The following is a 22514-nucleotide window of genomic DNA, read 5'->3' on the forward strand; positions in this document are numbered from 1 at the left end:
ATAACTAGAAAAAATGCACACCAAAATGTTAATAGCAGTTATTTTTGTGGTGAAGGATTGGAGGTGACTGAAAGGTAATACAATATGGGGGACGTTCCTTCACATTGAAGTATTTTTCAAAGTTTTTCGATGAGAACTACTAATTTTAAAATTAAAAATGGTAATTTTCCAAAGAGCACCATTCTGACTGCATTTTTGTTTTTAATTTTTATTTTGAAATAATTATAGCTCCACAGGAAGTTGCAAAAATAGTAAAGGAAGGTCCCATGTACTCTGTACCCAGTTTCCTCCAGTGGTTACATTTTTTTTTTTTTAATCTATAACTACAATATCCAAACCATGATATGGACACTGGGGCCATGTGTGCTGTTTTTTCACGTGGAGATTCATGGAACCACTGCTGCAGTCAAGACACAGAACTCTCTCACCCCCACCAAGACCCCCCCTGGTGCTATCCCATCGTGGCCTTATCCTGCCTCTCCTCCCACCCCCACCACTAACCCTCGGCGACCACTAATCTGTTATCTACCTCTATACTTTTGTCATTTTGAGAACGTTATTTAAGTGGAATCATATAGTAAGGGGGATGGGATCTGGCTTTCTCCACTCAGCCTACTGTCCATCCAACAAGTTGCTTTGTTGCCAATGGCTCATCACTTTTTAATGCTGAGAAGTATTCCAGGGTGTGGATGTACCACCGTTTGTTTAATAATAGTTCATCTGTCGTGGGATCTTTTGGTTGTTTGCAGTGTGGGGCTATTACAGATAAAGCGACCGTGAACATTTGTGTACAGGTTTTGTGGGGACATACATTTTCATTTCTCTAGGGTAAATGACCAAGCGTGTGAGTGTTGCTGGGTTATAAAGTTGAGGTTTCGTATTTTATAAATGTGCCAAACTATTTTGCCAGAGGGGCTGACCCATTCTACGTTCCCATCAAAAATGTAGGAGAGGTCCAGTTCCTCTGACTCCTCTCCAGCACTTGGCCGTGCCCCTGCTGTTTATTTCAGCCGTTTGAATTGGTTTGTAGTCATAGTGTGATCCTCATGGGTCGTGATGTTGGGCATCTTGTCACGTGTCTATTAACCACACGTAAATCCTGTCCCGTGAGCCATCTCTTCATGTCGTTGGCCCATCCTCTGATTGGGTTGTTTGTTTTCTACTGTTGAGTTTTGAGAATTCTTTATACAGTCCCGGGATGAGTCCTCTGTCAGATATGTGGCCTGAAAGTAGTTTCTCCCAGCCCGTAACTTCTTTTTTCATCTTCTAACAGGGCTTTTCACAGAACAGAAGCTTTTTAGATTTTAAAGCAGTCCAATGTATCGCTTTCTCTTTTATGGCCATTTCGCTTAACAAAACATGAATAAGGCTGCTTGCTGCCTCTGTTTCTTCCTTAGAGAGTCATCTTACCCCAGCCTGACCACGAAGTGGGATGCGAGCTCCACAGAGACCCCTTTCTTTGTTGTCTGAATAGTCACACAGGCCGTTCCTGCTTTGAGTGGAACCAAATGGAAACAGAAAGGAAGGCTCTCAATTTTTATGAAGTTCTGTAGTCCTGCTTATTCCCTCATAACTTCTGACTGCTTTCTCAGTGGGTAAGGTTTTGGTTCCCTGTGTATTCTCAACGTTGGGGTTCACTAGAAACCCTTTACCCCTTCGTCTTTCGGGAATCTAACCTCTCCCTCCCCCACCAGAGCAGCAGCGGCTCCGAGGTGAAGGGGGTGAGACCTCTTCTGTGAAGGCTCATTGCATGAAGACACAGTGGGAATTAAGAAAGTAGACGTTCCTTGCTCACGGTTGGTATGCACTCCCCATGCCCTGTGGAAATGTCTTCACAGAGACGCTATCTTGAGGAAGGGGAGAGATCCAGGCATTTCTTGGCAACATTACAGCCTAGACAGCCAGTCTAACTAACATTACAAGGTCACTGCTGGGTTTTAGGAGACAGGCAACCCACAGCCCCTGACCATGAATTGAGCATGAACTTCATGCCAGCGCTGGGGCTAGTTACCAAAACAAAAGGCCCAACTCTGCCCTTTTGTGGGGCTTACGATTCAGCAGGAGGACACGTGCACGTGTCTCAGCAGTGACGGCAACAACACGGTGCCACTTGTGGCCGAAACTGATGACTCACCACACCTGCTTCCTGTCCTCCGTGCACAGCCAGGCTTGGGTATCCAACCTGGAGCTGAGTGTCGTCAGGGAGCTAGGTGTCCTCATGTCACTGGGTGTGGTCATGTCAGTGGAGTACGAAGGCTTTCAGTCCTCGCTCATAAACTCTTCCCCTGCATGGTCTTCTGTTTTATTTCCCCATCCATGGGCTGAATGGAGAGATCGGTAATGCTACCCCAGGAAGGGCAGAGTCACAAGATGCAAGGGGCCTGGGACGCTGATTGACCAGGGTCCGCTGCCCAAGAACACCCAGGTGGGCTTTCCATGAGCAATGAGATTCTGGGGTGATTGGGTAGCAGTTAGCTTACTTTGACTATCACTCGAGGCTCAGAAATCACAACTCACTACTCCCAGGCAAAGAAAGACTCCAGAGAGCAGGGGCCTGTTGTCCACCATCCCACATTGCATCTCAGATACTGTAAGTACTACTTACTTGTACAGAGCAGGGTGTTGCCATGTTACTTTTGATGCTTATATTCATTTCTCAATTTCGCTCTTTTGAAATATTATTTACCCTTATTTGGCTAACAATACTAGCTACACAAAGGGCTATTTATTAGTTGCATGCTGTCAAATTCTGAACAGCTTATTGCTTTTAGCACCCACCCCACTTTCAGCAAATTCTTCTAGCCTTTTGATAACTTAATTCGAAATCCTTTCCACATATTTATCCGAAAGGCAGCTTTTAAATTCTGGCATGGTCACCCACTCTTCCTCCTGGGCTTTGATGCCACCAGGTGCGAGAGGGAAAACATTCACAATATGCCTACAATCTGTCTCAATATATAATTCTATCCAATTGAATGTCAGGTATTTCTAAAGAATGCTGTTGGTTGATATAATGTCCCTTGCCCAAGTTAAGGTTTTGATCTGAAATCGCATATTGGAATGCTTCATGTTGCAATTTACCCCAAATTTATAAATCTATCACAGATTCTCTCTTATCTACCTTGCCTCCTTAGAAGATTAACCAGTATGATTAGAGTTTAACACGATATCTGTAGCAGGAAAAGGAGAAAAATATTCTGGTTTTGAAAGGGAATGTCCCCTCAGGCAAAAAAAAAAAAAAATCCTCTGTTGGGAACTGCCAGTTGTCATGCTTACATCTTAAAATGGATTAGGATTCCATCTCTGATCGTCACATAAATTCTTATAATTTACATCTTCATCTGTAGCCAAGCAATCAGAAAAAAAAACCCAAAAAACTGTGTCTAGATATATTAGAATGTGTCAACCCTCTTAGAACACTAGCAGTTTCTTAAAACAACTTAGGAGAAATTTTTACTTAAGTATTTGGCAGACCTAAACCATATTCCCAAAAATACACTAAATTTCTTATGATTTGGGGTGGAGGTAGGGAAAGGGGACCCTTTGTGATCATAATTATTTAGACACAAAGTAATTCTCTTTGTTTGATTACATTGTCTTAATGAAGGTGTTTTTTAAGAAACTAGGGATACTAGGTTTTTTTGAGATTATTTAACTATAGATTTTAAAATTTACTTTTAATGAAGTTTCTAAAACTTAACTAAATGCAGTGTGGTATTATTCGTGATGTGCTCCATTGTAATGAGAAAAAGAAGATACAGTTTACTTCTTGAACTTTACAGTGACTTTGAATTTCTGTTAGTTTAAAAATATTAAAGCTTTCTAGAAAAAAATTAAAGTTAATTCCAATAAAATTTCTTCCAAAGTTGCAGTACTGTAATTGGCATAAAATAAGTTTACAACTTATTTGTAAGAGAACACCCACATTGGACCCTACCATGATACCCTGTTTCCCCGAAAATAAGACCTAGCCGGACAATCAGCTCTAATGCGTCTTTTGGAGCAAAAATTAATATAAGACCCAGTATTATATTATATTATATTATATTATATTATATTATATTATATTATATTATATTATATTATATTATATTATATTATATTATATTCCCAGTCTTATAGTAAAATAAGACCGGGTCTTATATTAATTTTTGCTCCAAAAAATTCATTAGAGCTGATCGTCTGACTGGGTCTTATTTTCGGGGAAACGTGGTATTTAACTTTCTTCATTTGAAAAACCATTTAGCAGCTACTTACTCCAGCTGAATAATCAGCCTTTAAACATCAAACCAATGGTTACTTCTGGGTTTCAAAAATGGAAGAAAGTGATCTACTCCCTAATTTCCATAGGGAACTTCTGAAAATTAATAAAGCTATATACCGGGGGTGCCAAAAAAATGTATACACATGATTCGTATTTATTTTGTTATCGGTATATATTGAGTATTACAATTTTAATACAGTTTTTTCCTCCCTTAAAATGTGTGTACATTTTTTTGGCACCTTCTATATTATGAGGTGGCTGGATATCATTGAACACGGCCACTGTTTTTAACCATTCTTTCATTCTTTTAATCATTCAGTTAATAAGTATTTAGTGAGCCTGTATTATTCTGCGTGTTGGGTATTAAGCAATGGACAGACCAGACACATCTCATCTCTTCCCTCATGGAAATGACATCCTAATGGGGGACGGACAATAAACAAGTAAATGGGTAAATATATAATAAAATTTTAGGGACAATAAGCATTAAAAATTAGGTAGTGTGAGGAGAGGCCAGGCTAGCAGTGGGGTGGTGCCACTTCTTTAGGTACAGTGGTGGTGACAAGGGGTGACAATTGAGTAGTGAAGTGGATGAAGTGAGGGAGCCAGCCATGTGAAGACTGGGAGAAGCGTCCCAGGTTTAGGGAAAAGCAGATGAAAGTCCTTGAGACAGGAATGAACTCAGGGTGTGTGAAGAGCAAAGAGACCTGGGGGAGTATGGAAGTGGTGAGAGGGCGCTGTACATGGAGTAACATCATGATAGGGCTTCGGGGCCCAATCAGAAATGGGGGTTTTGCTCCAAGAGCAACAAGAAACCACTGGAGGGTTTTGAGCAGGGTCGTGGCCTGTTCTCATTTACATCTCACGCCCGTCTCTCAGGATATATTCAGAGGCGAGGCTTTAGGTGGGCAGAGGTAGACACAGGGAAATGAGCTAGGAAGCTACGGCATGAATCTTGGTAAGAGGTGACGGTGACTTGGGCTAGGATGGTCGCAGAGCAGGTGGTTAGTAGTTAGATTCTGGATGCATTTCAAAGAAGACCCATCAGAACCCCCTTCGTCATATGTGTGAACTCGGGGGCGGAAGGTGGGCGTTGGGGGCCATTGGTATTTGTAAGGGATTTAAGCCGTAGCGGCCTCAAAGAAATCATCTAGGGAGAGATTATTCATAGAGAACATGAAAGGTCCAAAGATGAACTTAAAAGTCAGGATGAAGAAAAGCCAGCATCAGAGATTGAGAGGAGGTGCCCAGTGACATAAGAGGAAAAGCAAGAGGCCTGGCGGTCCCAGAAGCCAAGGGACATCTAGCCTTGTAGTATTGGGAAAAACTATGAGATGGCTGATTAACAAACATTCGGTCATAGTTTCTGATTAGCCCAGTGAGTAACTCGTCCCAACCTCTCTGGGTTCCAGCCTTGAGAGTGAGTCTAAATTAGCCGAGCTCCAAATCTTGGCCCCACCTAAATAGTCCCCCTGTTGAGGTCAGTCGTGCCTGCTGTAAGTCCAGTTGGGGTCGCCAGACCTCTGCCTACCCACGCAAGTCCATCAGCCTTTGCTGCCAGCTTTGCACCGTCTCGGTTCCCACTAAAGACCGCAGCTCAGGGCAGTGTAAGAGGAAGTAAGGGCATGAATCAAAGGGGGGGGCCCATCTTCTCAGCGCCTGCACCCAGACCTGCTCTCACAGGCGCCATGCCTTGCTTGGTCTGGCTCATGCTGTTTCTTGAGCACCTGAATGGTACGTCCTGTTTCTGGCTTAAGAGGTGGTACAATATACAGCAAGTCCTCCAAGAATGTTGTTTCATTCAACATCGTTTCATTGTCACGTTGATGAGGGGCCGTAGGACTTAATTCTGCTTTTATCTATTAGCCTGTGGTAAAATCCACTTTGTTATAAGTCGTTTCACTTAAAGTCACCAAACTATCGACGATGTCAAGGGAGAACTTATTGTAGTAGTTACGGATTTGGCTCCACAGCCAGGTGGTCTCGGTCCAAATTCCAGCTCTTCCAGGAACACACTTTGTGGCCTTGTATAAATTACTCCATTTATCTCCCTGTATCCTCGTTTTAACAAGCCCACTTGGGGTGACGGTGACTATCAAATGAGTTAGGAATGTAACGTTCTTAGAACCCAGGGAGCGTCGTCAGCACAAGATGCCACGCCGTTGACTAGTGGAGATGTTTGACTTGTCCAAGGTCATACGGCTACTAAGAGGTGGGGCCAGTCCTTGAGCCCAGGTTTGTGGGGTTGCACATCCTGGGCTCTTATCCCCTTCTCTGCCTCGGGGCAGTAAGCAGGGTGCTGGAGACAGCGCCAGGGAGGGATGTTTCCCCCAGAGAGTCTGTTGTTACACATCCTCACACGGCAGACACCTCTAGGACACATCCGCCAGACACATCCAGCAGTGAACCCCTATCGTAGAGGGCAGTACTGATTCTGGTGAGGAACGTGACCCATGGTGAAGCTCAGGTCCAAATTCTCACCCCTCTCAGGGAGAACTTAGCTTTCACCTGCAAACCATACTTATCACACGTTACATAGTTCTCAATGCCACCTCTCCAACAAGCCGTCTCATCCTGCAAATGTGCTCGTGTTCTTGCTCTGTGAGGCCTGACTCGCGAGAGCCTGAGAGACGAGAAGGCCTTCACAGACACCTGCCTGCCAGTGTCGCCTCCCACCTTACAGATGGCCCAGGCGATGGCCGTCCCCCAGTGTAACCTCCGTGTCCAGTATGCTCTCCCTGGACACAAGATTCCTTCCTGTCCTGAGACCAAATCCATTTGCCTGTGGCTTCTACCCCTTGGGCTTGGCTCAGCCTTTCCCAGAGCAAGGTGCTTCCTTCTAACAGCAGCTTTAAAATTGCCTAAGACACTTATCATGCCCCCCCTCCACCAACCCCTCATTTACCTCCCAGCCCCAGCCATTCTGAATTGCTTTGCACAGGCGTCTCGCTCTGCCAAGAACACCTCCCTCTCGCTGTTTGCCTCCCTAAGAAAGTCCTACTCAGCTTGCTGCACCCCAAATGCTGCTTTCTGTGACACTCTGTTTTCTCCAGGGACACCTGAGAGCGCTTTCTCGCTGCTGCTGTCGTAGATTCTCTGCAGCAATCATCTTGTTCCACTGGCACTGTTTGCATGCTTTGCCCTCTGCAGGCAGACACGCCGTGAACGGCAGGGACTGTGGAGCTCAGTCTCCGTTTTCCTGGTGCCTAGTGTGCTGCCTGGTTCTCAATGAATGTGCGTTGAATGGATGATGGTACCCGGGCGTGAGTCAGACTAGGCCCCTCCCTCTAGGAAAGAACCACAGATTGTGACAAGTGTTATAAGGAAAATGAACAAGGTTATGTGATTTGTTGGGGGATAGGGGGCCTAGATAGGGTCATCAGGGGTGGCCTTCCTGGGGCTGAGACCTGGAGGCTGACATGAGAAGGGATGGCTAGAGGGACCAACCACATGAATCTCTGAGGTAAGAAAGAGCTGGTCATGGTCAAGGAACAGGAGCCCAGCATAGAGTGTCATGAGTGAAGGGGACAGTGGTGCATGGGTCCCTAACGGTAGAGGAAGGTCTGGAAGGACTTAGGCAATGAGTGAGTTGACCTTCATGTGAAGCCTGCTTTGAAAAGGGTGGGGAGCTCGTCTGTTCTTGTCTGATGTGTTCTGCAGGGAACCACCAACGGCATCTGAAGGGCCACCAAGCACAGTTGGCCCCATTTCTTCCAGGCCCCCAGTCTCCCCTTTCCGGGACATCAGTCAGGCCCTGGTGTCTCTTTGTCAGGCCCAACAGCAGCCAGGTCTCAGAAAAGAATCTGGTGTCACACGTTTGCACCTCAGTGTGACTTTCGGTGCCCTGTTAAAGGAATGGCAGTTTAAAATAACACAAAGGTATTATCTTGCAGTTCTGTAGTCAGAAGTCAGACACATGGTCTCCCTGGGGTAAAAGCAGGGCCCCTCTCTCCATATTCAAAGCCAATAATGTCACACCCCTCGGACCCTTCTTCCATCCTCATGTCTGAATTTCTGACCAGAGTTGGGGGGGAGATGCTGTGATTTTAAGGACTCACGTGATTAGATTGGATTCACAGGGTAATCCAGGCTAATCGTCCCTCCTCAAGGTCCTTAATTTAATCTCAAAGTCCCTTGTAAAGTAACATTCACAGACATGAGATCAGGACACAGACATCTTTGGGAGCCATTGTTCTGCCTGCCGTAGGACTCGTAGATCTCAAAAGATCAATCAAATACAGTGGGAAAACTGGTAGGGTATAGATTTGGAAACCAACCTTAAAAGATATCTTTGAGACTATCAGGGAAATTTTAACATGACCTGGGTATTTAGATGGTAGAAAAGCTTTATTGTTAATTTTGTTAGGTGTGATAATGGCATGTACCTTTATCTGATAATTGTTTGACAACACTCCAGGAAAAACATGAAGCTACATAAAATAAGATTGGCAAAATACTGATGATTCTTGATCTGAGTGGTAGGTATGTGGGGGTTCACTATACCTTTCTTTGTACTTTTGTGAATGTTTGAAACTTTTATTTTAAAATGTAACTGTGTGTGTGTGTGTGTGTGTGTGTGTGTGTGTGTGTGTGTAAATCAGGTGTCTGTAAGAAGCTCAGGAGACATTTGAGATGAAGGTGATGGTCTATTCTGGCCCCCTCCCCTACAATCTGACCACAAGGACAGCCACCAAACTCCCCAAGAAAATCAGGCTTCTGCAGTAAGGCCTTCGAGCCATCTGCCTTTCCACCTCGGTCTTTATTGTAATTCATCCTAAGATTCAGAATTAAACAGAACTTTATAGATTATTGTCTGACCATCATCCCGTTCCCAACCCCCCACTCCCCATGCAATCCAAGAATACAGTAAATGCAGTAAAAGTTATGAAATAACTGTAATGTAAGTTTTTACCAGTCACATACTCAAACCCAAATGGAATTCCTAAATAGACTGAGCAGTGTGTGCACAAGTTTAGCGGGAATGCTTCTCATTCTCTTTGGATCAAAGGATCAAGAAATCCCAAATGGACCTTTGGGACAGTGGAGGGGAGGTCTGCAGAGGCAGAATTTAGCCACAATAGCCTGCAGAGCCAGGCTCCCCTTGGGCCCAAGAGGCTCTCCTCTGGTTCACTGTTTCAGAATGTGCAAAGGCCCCACTGTTTCAGAATGTGCAGGGTCTTCCCAGGTGGGGTTTCCCAGGCACTTCCTGTATAGACCTCATACTGATTTAGGGAGGGTAGAGCGCTGGTTGCTCAAAGGTGATGGAAGCCAAAGCCCAAATGACTGATGTTTCAAAAAGACAGTAAGTATCATCTGTGTTCCTTGGAGGTAAACTGTGGAGCAGGAGAACCTTCTCGCACACAGATGCATACGACCCAGCCCTGCTTTCCCAGGATGGTTTATCCCGTGGCATATTGCCCACAGAGCCTGTGGATGGAGACGTGAAAGGAGGAGAGAGAGCCTTGATGGAAAGAAGCCTTGGAGATGCCTGCAATGGGGGGAAAGCAAGCGAGGGCAGGATAGTGACTCAGAGAATAGAGAAAACAGAAGAAAGAAAGGCGTCTGTGAGCACTTGTCTGTGTGCGGGGAGCTTCAGACGGAAGCTGATGGACAATGCATCAAGGAATATTCCTTGAAGACGTTCTGAAAACACACTGGGATGATTTCAGACAGGAAAATGGTTCCACCAGCCACAGGTTGACCGACCACCTGGGAGTCAGAACGTAAACACGTCAAAGAGGATTCACCGTTCAGGGAGGCAAATGGCAAGGGCTGTCAGAAATTCCTCAGTGGGAGAAAGTCCCGGAATCAGGAAAGTCCAGCCTGAAATGTCGGAAAGGCTCAGATGTCTCCCGCAGACCCAAGGTAGACCAGGGCGGAAGATCCATGTGGGCGGGGCTTCTGAAATGGGAGCTCGTTCATAACACTGGCACCTGCCAGGTGTTCCTGAGGCTGGTGACGTGGGAAACACACTGTGGGAAACAGGCTGTCATGAAGTAGAATGGAGCCAGCTAGTTGAATGCCAGGCCAAGGATACGGAATGTTATTCTGAGGCTGGAAGGAATGCAAAACTTTTGATTAAGGAGGAAGCATAATGGTAGGGTTCTTTTAGGAAGAGGGATGGGTAAGCAGTGTGCTAGGAAAAAAATAAATAGAAGTATACAGGACACTGGACATAGATTAACGTGGAGATAAGAGTATAAAGAATGTTATGACTGGATGTTGGGCTCCACACAGAAAGACGTGTAAGAAAATTCCTCATTTATTAAACACCACTATGCTCCAGGCATTAACTCCCCAAACAATTGGATGCAGTAAGTGTTGTAGTCTCCAATTTGCAGGTGGTGAGAAAGAGGCTCAGGGATTTGAAGGGACTTGCATAAAGACATACAGCTGGTCTGCAGCATAGCTGGCATTTTAATCGAGGCCTGACAGACTCCAAACACCATGCCTTTTCCCCTTCCTTGTCCAGATAACAGGAGAGCATATTAGTTTTCTCTTGCTGCTATAACAAATTACCAGATTTGGTGGCTTAACACACAGCACTAATGGATTATCTTAAAGTTCTGTAGGTCAGAAGTCACACAGCAGGCTCACTGGACTAAAATCAAGATGTCAGCAATTCTTTGGGGAGGGCTCTTGCGGTGACTTGGTCTCCTTGCCTTTTTTAGCTTCTAGAGGCCACTCACGTTCCATGGCTTGTGTCCCCCTTCCTTCATCTTCAAAACTAACAGTGTTGCATTTCTTTGACCATTTGTTCCTGATCACATCTTTCTGACCAAAGCCAGGAGAGTGCCTCTGATTTGAAGGTGTGATTAGATTGAACCCATGTGGGTAATCCAGGATCATGTCTTCATTTCAACATTCATACCTCCATCCCATCTGCAGAATCACTGTTGTCATGTGAGGCAACGTGTTCAAATGCTGGAAATTAGAATATGGACACCACCTGGGGGCATTATCCTGCCAAGCACAGAGTGATGCTTGCTTTGTACCAACCCCCTGTTTGGGTAAACATGTTTTGCTGAATCAAAAGTAAATAGAGGACAACGCGGGAATTGAAAAAGGAACAATGTTGGTAACACAGAAAAGCATGGTTGGAGGAAGACATGGCAGCACGGATGCCGCTGCTCAAGTTTGCTCTAAACACACTGAAAACATTCCTTAGCACAGTTAATCCTGCTTTAAATTCAGCTCTGTATTATTGTCAAGGCTGCCAGCTACATGGATTACCCAACAGAAGAGCCTGACCGCAGAAATAAAGGTGATGGCTCAGTCTGTAGGTTACGTGTCCAATTTTGTACTAATTCCCCACATTCTGGAGTCAAAATTCCTGTTCTTTGCTTTAGGAGACTGCATAAAACCCGCGTGTCTTCCGGCCACCACCCCCCTTTTTTTTTTCACAGTGAGTAGCCAGCACCATAGCAGGCTGACATCCCTTTGTTCCAACAGTAAGCCGTTTCAGAAAGCACCAATTTTATGGAAATTACCTGAACCAACAGGATTATGTAAGCATAAATGGAAAGTGCAGGCTATAGTGAAATTATTAGAAAGCTGGCAGCAAATGGTTTCATTAAAGCTTATTATAATCCTCTTTTCATTTTATTTTTAAAGTCCTATCTATCATTGATTCATCTCAAATGTAACAGGCTGAAGCTCCTACTGTAATGTGATAAAACTTAGAAATATAATTCTCTCTTTTGGGTTTCTCTTATTCTGTATAGAGACTTGGCATTTTGTTACAGACCTTTCAAAGGAAGAAAATGATACCTTAGAAACATTAAAATCCACATCCTTTGGGCAATAAGCCTTTCGGCTCCCTGAAGAACCTTCTGGTTTTCCAGTCATTTGAATAATTTAATATCGAATCGAGTCTCAATGATTGTTGGGATGAGAAGGTAGGAGAGTCTGCAGTTCGAAACTTACCACTTTCTCAATAAAGGAGAGTGATTCAATGAGCTGCATATACGACCACGGGTGTGAACTGAAACGAATCTAACAGTTAGATCTGCTCCCAGGAACTATTCCTCGGGAACAAGCACTTCAGGCAAAACAAAACAAACCCTGAGCACTTAAGAATGAAGACCACACTCAGACATGTGTGGTTACCACTGACTTGAATGGGAACAGCCTGTCTGTTTCTGGGATTCAGGCTATGAAATCGTTTGGGAAAAGTGTGAAATGGAAAAAAGGGAAATAAAAGGATCCACTGGGTATCATGTTAAAAATTGTGTGTCATAAGAAGATGAGTTTAAATGCAGATTTAGCTAATGAAGACCATGTTGTCTCTCAAAGAGGGACTTAATACAGCTACCCTGTCATTACAAACTATTCAATTCCTGAAAAAGGACGTAGGAAGGCCAGGCTCTGGTTTCAGCACAATTTGCTAATTGCTAATTGACAAGAGGAAAGACAGAAATCACAGAAATGGCTGGAAAGACTCACGTCCATTCTGCTATTCTGTGGGGACATACACACACACACACACACACACACACGGACACGTGTGAACCAAGACCAACAAAGAGGCATGGAAAGGATCTCATTGGCATCATGTTTCTGGCATTGCTATAACTACACACAAAACAAGCGACACATGAAATGGTAGCGACATCTGTTCGAGAACCTGTGGGGCTTTACTCACAAAACAGTTGTAAAATCTTTTGAGGGACAAAAATATTTCCATGTATCTATGCAGATGCTGTCTTCTAAAGGACACACACACACACACACACACACACACACACACACACAGATACAAGTGTTGAGCTGAAAACACAGGAAGAAGAAAAGGAAATATTCACACCTTTAAAATACTTTAATTTTTCTCCTTTCAAACGAAGCTACATGTCCTGCCTTGGATATACCTTTTATTTTAAAATCCCAGAACAGGCAAATTGTAGAACAGGCCAATTGTCACGGAGCTAAAGTTTGAGATTCCAGCTGGTAGGCTGTGGTAACATACAAGTGGATGCTGAGTGAGTTTGTTTTGATTTGGTAGGAAAACATTTTCTGCCCTTGGAAATGAAATCATTTCGTTGTCTATTTGTTTATGGCCAGAGCTGTATGGAGAGTTCTGGGTGCTCATGTTAGTGTATCTTTGAAATTCTCGAATGCACAGTGTGTGGGAAGTTACACAACTTGGGCTGAAGCATCACTCAGGATGTTCCTCATTAAGGAACCCAGATTTACCTCTTTCCCACGACTCCCCAAGATTAGTTTACGTTGATCACACAGCAGATTGTCCCTGCTGAAAAGGGAGCTACGGGCGGTATCATGTTAGCTGTTTCCCCTCCAGTAATAGACAGTGGAGAACTTGCTCCTTCATCAGACTTCACATATGAAGGTTATTTGATTTTCCCCTTACAAAGCATCCTTAGTTAGTATTATGTAGCATATTTATAATATGTTGTTGTTGTTGTTGTTTTTTAAGCAACTGGCTTCCAGTGAGTAACAATTTATTCAGTTCGTGTAGTTTAATCATAGAGATTTTGTTGGTTTTACCATCTGCTGGACAGATTGGGCGGTACAGAGTAAAACACTTTTGTGGACTTACATTTTAGTGTTTGTTAGCAAAGCCACCCCCTTACACGGTGTTCTTTGACATGGTTGAGAACTGGGTCTTGCTGAATGGAACGTGGCTATTTCAGGCACTGCTGCCTAATCCTGTTGTGGGCATTTTGCTGTAGGAAGGGAAGCAAAGGCATCTCATTCCATGGGGTTGTGTGATCTGCCATGTGTCCTTTCTGGGACAGTAGTGAATGATGAATTGGAGGTGAGGGTGGGAGGAGAGCCCCCAGTTCCTTAGCTGGGGCTGTCACAAGTCGGGGAGGAAGTTGTGTTAGTACCTACCTACCTGTAAGAGAAGGCAGCTGGTTGGCAGCCCCTCTCAGCGCTGCTGGGCTTTTCGCTCTCCGTAAATCACAGCTGAACTTGTTTATTTTTTATTTTTTTCAATGACAGTTGACATACAGTACTATATTGGTTTCAGGTGTACAACGTAGTGATTAGACATTTATATAACTTATGAAGTGATCACCCCGATAAATCTAGTACCCACCTGACACCATACATCGTTATTACAATATTATTGACTCTATTCCCTATGATTCACAGCCAAACTCTTCATCTGCTTTCTCTGTCCCTCTCACCTTTGAACACCCAGCACCTCACTAGGATGCTCCACATCCCACAAACCCTGAAGCTTGTGTCTCCCTCCTGTCAGCAACCACAGGGTGGTGAGAGAAGAAAAACTCCAAAGAACAATCGAGAGGGGAAAGCGAGTCAGGGCAGTGACACTCAGTACCGTCAGAAGCTTAAGAAATGGGGAATCAAGTCACTGGGTAATTTCTAAGTGACAAAATAATTTCGGTAACATTTTCGTGTTAGCCCAAACCCAAACCACAAGTGTCACAGAAGTGCTGAATGAAGCCTCAGAAGTCAGCCCAGGGTCTGCAAGAAGGCTGGAGACTGGAACCTGAGAGTGTGACCCTGCGAAATAATCAGTCCCTTTCTGGAAAACGGAGATCATTGTATGAGCTTACGTCCAGTAATTGTTGTGGAAGAGAGCTAATAGAATGAGTCTGGAAGTGTGATTTCGCCATAATGATATTGAAAGGACGTACGCTGACACTGGGCAGCCTGAAGGTGAGTAGTGTTTCAGGATGGAGAAATAAAGAGCTGCGGTCAGGAATGTGGGCTGGGTTCAGATCTCTACTCTGCCACTTGCTGGCTGTATGACCTGCAGGAGATGACTGAATTCCTGATGGGTAGGCGGACCTACCTGGCCAGCTGTGGTTAACATCTGCGTATCACACACGTGAGGCGCTCGGTCTCACGACTGGCTGAGTGACGCTCATCAAATGGTAGCTCTCACTGTTTACAGAGAAGATAAATCATCTTCATTGCCTTCTATAAATTAGCAAGGAGTCCTCTCATATTTATAAGCGATTGTAGTCGGGGTTATCAATAAGATGTGGGTTGAATTATCTCATCAAATAGATAAGGGAATGTGATTTGGAACCCTTGAAGCATACCTGCAGAGGGACGCAGCCAGGCAAGAATTCTGAAAATCTGTTCGTGGCATCGAGTGAAAGAGCACACCGCCATTCCAGCCTGAAGGACATTCTTTGAGTGATGACAGGCATTTTGACAGCACACCAGGACCTGCCTGACATGTTGATAAAATCATTCAGGAGGTTTTGCAAGATCTGAAACATTGAACCTGCTACCTGAGACCTAGCCTTTATCTCGTATGTGCTTCTCTTTTCGGATGGAAGAAAGCAGGTGTCACCAGGTCCTGACTCAGTGAGGCAAGACATTTAGTTCCTGGTATTCAGACGACCCTGGGAACCAAGTATTCCAAAAAGCAACCAGTGACCACGGGCTACAATTAGCCTATAAATGAGCTTTTAAAGTTCTTTTGTTTTTGTTTTTTAATTTGGTTCCAGTTGTTGTTTTAGCCTTTTAGGGAATAAAACAGGACTGCAAAGCTCTGGAGCTCTCAAGAGTCTCGTTCTGCAATCCCACACTGCAAATGTAAATTTCCAGGCTCTGAATAGCCTTCTGTAAGAGTCCATTTGGGAAGAGATTGATAAAAATCAGCATTCCTGACAGTAATTCACATGTTAGTGGATCAGAACAATTTTTGAATATGCAAGAACTCTAAGTCCATTAGCCCACTCGGGAAGTTGTGCTATCTAGAAAGGTCAGGTGTGGGGTGGCTGTCAGAGCTCAGCAGTGAGTGGGCCTGGCTCTTAGCTCCACACGCGTGTGTATGAGGTGGGACTCCAGAGCTCAGTTTCATGTAACAAGGCCACAAGGAATGTCCACTCCTGTCACCTGGGAAGGCTGCCCAGCCACCTCAGCATTTCAGGGCTTTTAAGGACCTCAGAGGTCACTGAATTGAATCTAAATGAGAGTCCAGTCTCTGCAAATTTCTTTTTTGGAGGGAGGAGAATTGTTCTAATCTGGGTCTTTGGAGGATACATTTAATTTGTGAAAGAAACAAACTTCACTCAAAGGCAAGTCTAGTGATAAAGGTAAATGATCAGGGTGCACAAATTAAAAATAAGGCGGGGCCATAAAAGACAGCACTGGATTGCTCAAATGATCCACAGAGTGATTCAGAGAGGTAATTCCCAAGGCGCCTAGACAAACGGACACTCCTTACACTGCTGGTGTGGGCACGACCTCTCTGAGGGCACAGAGAGAAAACTCACGTTCAAGTCTTTAAAAATGTGCATGTTCTTTGGCCCAGAAATTCAATTTCTAGGAGTTTATCCCAAGGAAATTATTGAGATGGTACATAGAGATTTAACTATTAGGAAAGTTGGTGCCGTGTGAATAACAGCTTAAAAACTGGGAGTGGCCTGAAGGTCCAACAGCAGCGACTGGCTAAATATAGAAGGGTACGTGAAGTCAATGGGAGAGGGTACAGCCGTGCGAAATGGTGCTAATGAAATGTTTCTGTTGCTCTGAAAACTGCTCGTGTTCAATGAAAGGGCGGGGTATACAACAGTGTTAAGGCACAATCCGGGTTATAGCATGTCCAGATGGAGAGGGGATATTTGGAAAGGCAGATACCAAGTTGGAAATGGAGAGTGGGGTTGTGAATATTTACACTTTCATTGGTTGCCTACAGATTATGATTATTCTGTAATGAAAAACTATTTTTATAGTAAAAAGGTAATAAAAGGAAACAACAGAGGAAAGAGAGGTCCTAATAACCTTAAAGAGGAATTATGATAAACTTATATTCATTTCTTAGAGTTGCCGTAACAAAGTACCACAAAATGAGTGACTTGATCAAGAGAAATTTATTGTCTCAGTTCTGGAGCCAGAAGTCCAAGATCAAGGTGTCGGCAGGGTTGGTTCCATCTGAGAGGGAGAAATCTGTTCCATGCCGCTCTCCAGCTTTTGCTGGCGGTCTTCAGCGTTCCTTGGCTTCTGTTGCATCACACCCATCTCTGCCTTCATCTTCACACAGGGTTCTCCCTGTGTCTGGGTCAAAATTTCCCCTTTTTATAGGGACATCTGTCATATTGGATCAGGGCCCCCCCTCTCCTAGTATGACTTCATCTTAATTCATTACATCTGCAATGACCCTATTTCCAAATAAGGCCACATGCTGAGGCCCTGGCGGTTAGGACTTCAACATGTGGGTTTTGGGGAGGACTCAATTCAGCCAATAACAGCACCCCAGGGAGAAAACCACACTGCTCCTACCCGTGTGGTTTATTGAGGTGAGTGCTTACCTGCCGCTGCCACCCGTGCCAGCTGCTGTCTAGTATGAGTGTGGGCCAAGAGCAGGCGTAGTGGGGTGGGGCACCAACGTCCCTGAGGACTCCAGGTCCAAAGAGGTAACAGAGAGCGAGGATGCCCCCTCCCTGCCCAGCGTGCCCAGGCCAGGGCTGCAGACCTGGGTGGGCATTTAGATTGGCATATCTGAGCTAGGGAGACCAATGTAAAAGACCTGAAAGGCAGAGTAGTCTAAAGGAAGAGAAAAGAGCATATTGTGACTTTTGGTTGAATATAGGATTTGTGATTTCAAAATACCAGGGGCACCAAACAAATGTATACAAGTGGACACTTGGTCAGTGTTGCTCAAGCAGTAATTCGCCGTAATCAAAAGTGTCTGGACACTGATGGGAACCACTTTGAGCACCTCTTGTAATTGTAGAAGTCATACGTGACTTGTAGTCATCTTTTGTTATCAGTATTGAGTATTACAATTTTAATAGTTTTTTTCCTTTCTTAAAATATGTATGTATTTTTTTGGCACCTTCTGTAGAAAGACCAAGAGAGAAGGGAGAAAAAACATTACAATTATATTACAATTACACAAAAATCTACACACAGATATTTATCCCAGCTTTATTCATAATCACCAAAACTTGGAAGCAGATATCCCTGAATAGGTGAATGAATTAATAAACGCTGGTACATCCGTACAATGGAATATTATTCAGCGATTAAAAAGAGATGAGGTATCAAGACATGAAAAGACGTGGAAAAACCTTAAATGCACATTACTAAGTGACAGAAGCCAATCTGAAAAGGTTACATACTGCATGATTCCAACTATTTGACATTCTGGAAAAGGCAACTGTAGAGGTTGTTAAAAAATTAGTGGTTGCCAGGGATTTGGGGACTAAGGAGGAGGGACAAACAGCGGAGCCCAGTGAAGCTGTTGTGTGTGACATAGTCATGAACACATAACATTATGCATTTGTCAAAACCCATAGAATGTACAGCACGAAGAATGAACGCCAATGTAAATTATGGACTTCAGTTAATGATGATGAATCAATACTGGCTCACCAGTTGTATCCTGCTAATGCAGAATGTTAGTAACAGGGGGACATTGTGTTGGGTGGGAGAGAGGGTATATGGGAACTCGGTACTACCTGCCCCATTTTTCTGAAAACCTACAACTGCTCTCAAAAAATAAGTCTATTAACTTCAAAACTAAAAAAAAAAAGTCTATTACGAAAAAAGAAATGTAAAAAGGATCATGCACTTAGCTACCCAAAAGAGACCCTTGGCAGATAAAAGCCTGGGCAATTGCAAGAGTTAACTCGTTTTCAAAGGCAGTTGAAAAGATACAGATGACCAAAGTGTGACCCAGCGGGCTCTCCAGGACTCAAACAACCCTGGCTGCTCACACCTCTCTCAGACTCAACAAAGCCCTTCTGATGGAGCTTAAAAGTAGTGGGGTGCGGGGGAGGGGAAGAAGAACCAAATTCTTAGTCAAAGAAATAACAGTTTGGAACATGCACAAGAGTGTCAACAAGTTATGTAGATCTTATCAGCATCGCATTTTTGGTGCCTCCCAGCTATCCAGCGTGGCTCCACCAGCCTGTCAACAGCCTTCAGCATCCCACGCGCGTCACAGGCATAGCAACACATTGGGAGGCTCTGCCATGGCCAAGCCCGCCTCCCTAGGGCCCCGAGGAGGGGGGATTTCCTCTCTCCTCTGAGGATACCATCCCCTCAGTATGTACAGGGTCTTCAGTCCATTTCTCTGCTCACGTTCGGTGACTTGGTGGGGGCCCACTGTCTCTAAAACGGAACAATACCTTTATGCTAATTTTTGAGAAGAGTACCCAACTTGGGAAAGTCTGATATTCTCACCTGGGAAGGAAGAGAATGTGTAGTTTTAGTAATGTGAGGAGAAATCAGGCAAAGTCATTGTCAAAGTATGTTTATACGAGGCATTTCTACATTTGCAGGTAAAACATTGTAATTTTTGACAAAATTATGGAGAAGGGATAAGGCAGGAGACTTGTGGAGATTGCTCTCTCCCCCGTCACAGACCAGCAGTAAAGCTCTCACCAAGTACACATTGGTCCGTGAAAATCCAGCCTTCCAAATGTAATTTTGCTAAGTGATGCAAAAGAGCGTTTATGTAGACTAATGAGTTTGATAGTCTTTACTGTATATCTCAGCTTTTTTTTACAGTTACGTGTTTATTACATTAAAGTCCAGTGACTGGATCTCCTTGTTAGTTTGTGTTTGTTTTCACTTTTAGGCAGCTTTAAGTGCCTTGAAACAATTTTCTGAGCAAGGACTGGATCCAATGGAAGGGACAATGAATATTGAAAAAGGTTCTCTTGAAAAGTGAGTAAATCTTCTGTCGCATTCTTACATTTATAATTTTGTCACTGTATGAAAAATAAGATACAGGTAATAATAAGGTAAAAAAAAAAAGTCAAGACAATAGTATCTATATCTTACAAAATTATCCATAATACAATTAAATATAAACAAGTGAGAAACAGTATATGTGGTCATATGCATTTCCTACAATATGCCTGTGAGAGTTTTAATCTACGAACTGATGATTATTTCTGCATTTTAATCCCTTTGTTGGAAATAGTTTTGTGAGTTGTGTTGACTGTAGAGACTTGCAAAACAAACAAAAAGTTGTTCACTTCACACGGTTGAGCGTTTTCTGGCTAACCCATTTTCTGAGGTAAAAATTTTCCCTCACAATTCCTGCTAAGTTGTGGGCCCAACAAAGAGAAAAGAGAAAGAAGTTGAGAGAGGCCTCCCCTCCCCTTAGCTGCATTTCATTTTTCACATTGTTATACGAAACACAAGCACACGTTGCCACAAAAGTGTGGCTCCCAAGGGCTGCAAGGGCAAAAATGCAGCTATAATAAGTGTTTCTGAGATTTAGCTCTGAGCTTTTTTAATGATATTGAACATAAGGTCTTATCTGAGACTGAATTTTAGGTCTCTCCAGAGACCCAATTTGTATTGCAGAAATTGAAAGCAATTGTATTTACCTAGTGGAATCCAAACTCTTTCAGAGCAGTAATAATAGTAGGTGAGGTTTCAGAACACACAAGAGATAACATTTTTAAAATGAAAAAAAATAGATAACCCAGGGCGTGAAATCCAGATACGCCGATCCTACTGTTAAAGAAGCACCCCCCTGCCAAAGCAGCATTTGGTCATTAATATTTAAAAGGTGAGAGCGTGAGAAGAAAACATTTGGTAAACAGACATGGCATTTTTAAGTTGTCTATAGATTGGCAACCATTTATAAGCTAATTTAATCAAAAACATTTCCACATGATCTCATCAGTAGACCATCTGAACATAAATATTGTTGTTTCACTTTAAAACGTCACTTTGGTGGTGACCTTTGAATCCTGTGTGCCATCTGCTAATAAACATGTCTGAAGACGTGCAAGCCTGGACCTTCAGCTCTTGTTAATGTATTAATCTTCCAGACAAGGCCAGCATCTGGGAGAGAAAGCGGACAATAACCAGACACACCCGGGCTCCATCCCTCAGGAGTGCAAGAAATCAAAGTCCGTCATCTAGCAGCTCCCAGAACCACGGCTGCCACCGCTTCCTTATAAACCTGTCAGCACGCATGAGGGTGTCTGTGTCCACGGAAATGAATGACTAATACCATTATTTGAGTCTTATGTGAAGACAACACTATTCTAACACAAGAGATAATATACATAGTACTGTTTACTCAACTGGGGAAAAAAATCAAACTTTGCACATTTCCCTTGGAACTTGAGATCAGATCATAACTCATTTGCCCAGAGGCAGCAGAAATCTGATCCTGCTCCTGGAGCTTAAAATAACAATTAATGAAAAGTGTTAGAAACAGAGGTAACGATTTTTACATTGATTAATAGAGAAATCGGGTCTGGTTCTGTTCCGATTGTTTTGTTGTGCGTGGCGCTTGTGTTCAGTTATATTCTCTCTCTTCCTCTCTCGTTTGAAATAATGCTTGACGAGTCGAAAATTAACCAATGACGTGCTGTGGAATGTGGTTGTTGTCTTCATATAGAGTCACAGTTTCTCTTTTTATGCAGGTATTTGTAACCTTCATCCTATATCAATATGAATAAGGCGCACTACTCAAAGATGTATGCAAACGAACATGGTTTAAATCAGGTCAGACATTTAATTAAAACTATGAAATAATGTTAGGAACAACTAGTTTCAATATACTCCAGGAATTTAAAAAGAAAAAAAAATCCCTTATGGGCCTTGAGCTCCATAATACTCTTAACCACCAAGGAAGCGTCTTGCCTCCACAAACCATTTCTCTGGGTTCCACGTTCCGCTGTGGAAATCGCACCCACCGCCATTTGTGTCTTGTGGCTCCTCACTGTTTGCATCGAGAGTGTTTTTAATAACTGCCTCTGGACTTGGGACAGTGAGTAGGATCGAAATAATGTCCCTGGCGGGGAAAGGAGAACCCGGCCAGCTTGTAGCCAGCCACGCTGGGGACCAGCATGTCGGAATCCAGTGTGTAGCAAATGCAGTAAAAATTTGGTCAGTTGCTGTGTGAAGTGTTGTTATTGTCCTGTCATTCCCTCGCTCTCATCTCTTAAGAGTCACCTCACTGAAACCCATCCCAGAGGCCACCACCTGGCCTCGTCATCCTCGCACCAGTGACATTAGAGGATGTCCCTGCCACCTGCCGTATCTGCGAAACTGCAGAGCTGCCTCCCCGGTGACTGGGAGCCGAGTTCCTGACCAGCCCACGTCATCTCATTGTTCGGGTTTTCTCCTTATTGATTTGCAAACGTTGTGCAATGAGAAAACGCTAGATGGTCTCACTGCCGGACCCAACATGACAATAGGAATAGAATTAAGATTTCACAAGCAAAACCGCCACAAACCATGAGCTGGCTGACTCACACGCGACAGAAGAATAAACAAACAGCAACATAAGGAAATCACTCCAGGCTTGTTTGTAATGATTGCCATG

The 22514-nt window shown here is 43.7% G+C and overlaps 1 protein-coding gene across 23 annotated transcripts in view; it reads left to right on the forward strand.

Moving 5' to 3' along the window:
• STAU2 (staufen double-stranded RNA binding protein 2) overlaps nt 1-22092 on the forward strand; it is a 223520-nt gene extending 201428 nt beyond the window's left edge. For 16 of the 23 annotated variants that reach the window (XM_074319223.1, XM_074319221.1, XM_074319237.1 and 13 more), the window contains 2 exons: nt 19797-19885; nt 21007-21545. In XM_074319223.1, the coding sequence (XP_074175324.1) occupies nt 19797-19885; nt 21007-21100 (183 nt within the window). In that variant the 3' untranslated portion in view covers nt 21101-21545. Of the gene's footprint in view, nt 1-19796; nt 19886-21006 lie in introns of all 23 variants that reach the window. The other 7 variants (XM_074319222.1, XM_074319230.1, XM_074319234.1 and 4 more) reach the window with 1 other exon arrangement.
• The last annotated feature ends 422 nt before the right edge of the window (nt 22093-22514 follow it).

The sequence above is a fragment of the Rhinolophus sinicus genome, linkage group LG14 (assembly GCF_036562045.2).
Source record: "Rhinolophus sinicus isolate RSC01 linkage group LG14, ASM3656204v1, whole genome shotgun sequence".
In the NCBI taxonomy this organism is placed as follows: domain Eukaryota; kingdom Metazoa; phylum Chordata; class Mammalia; order Chiroptera; family Rhinolophidae; genus Rhinolophus; species Rhinolophus sinicus.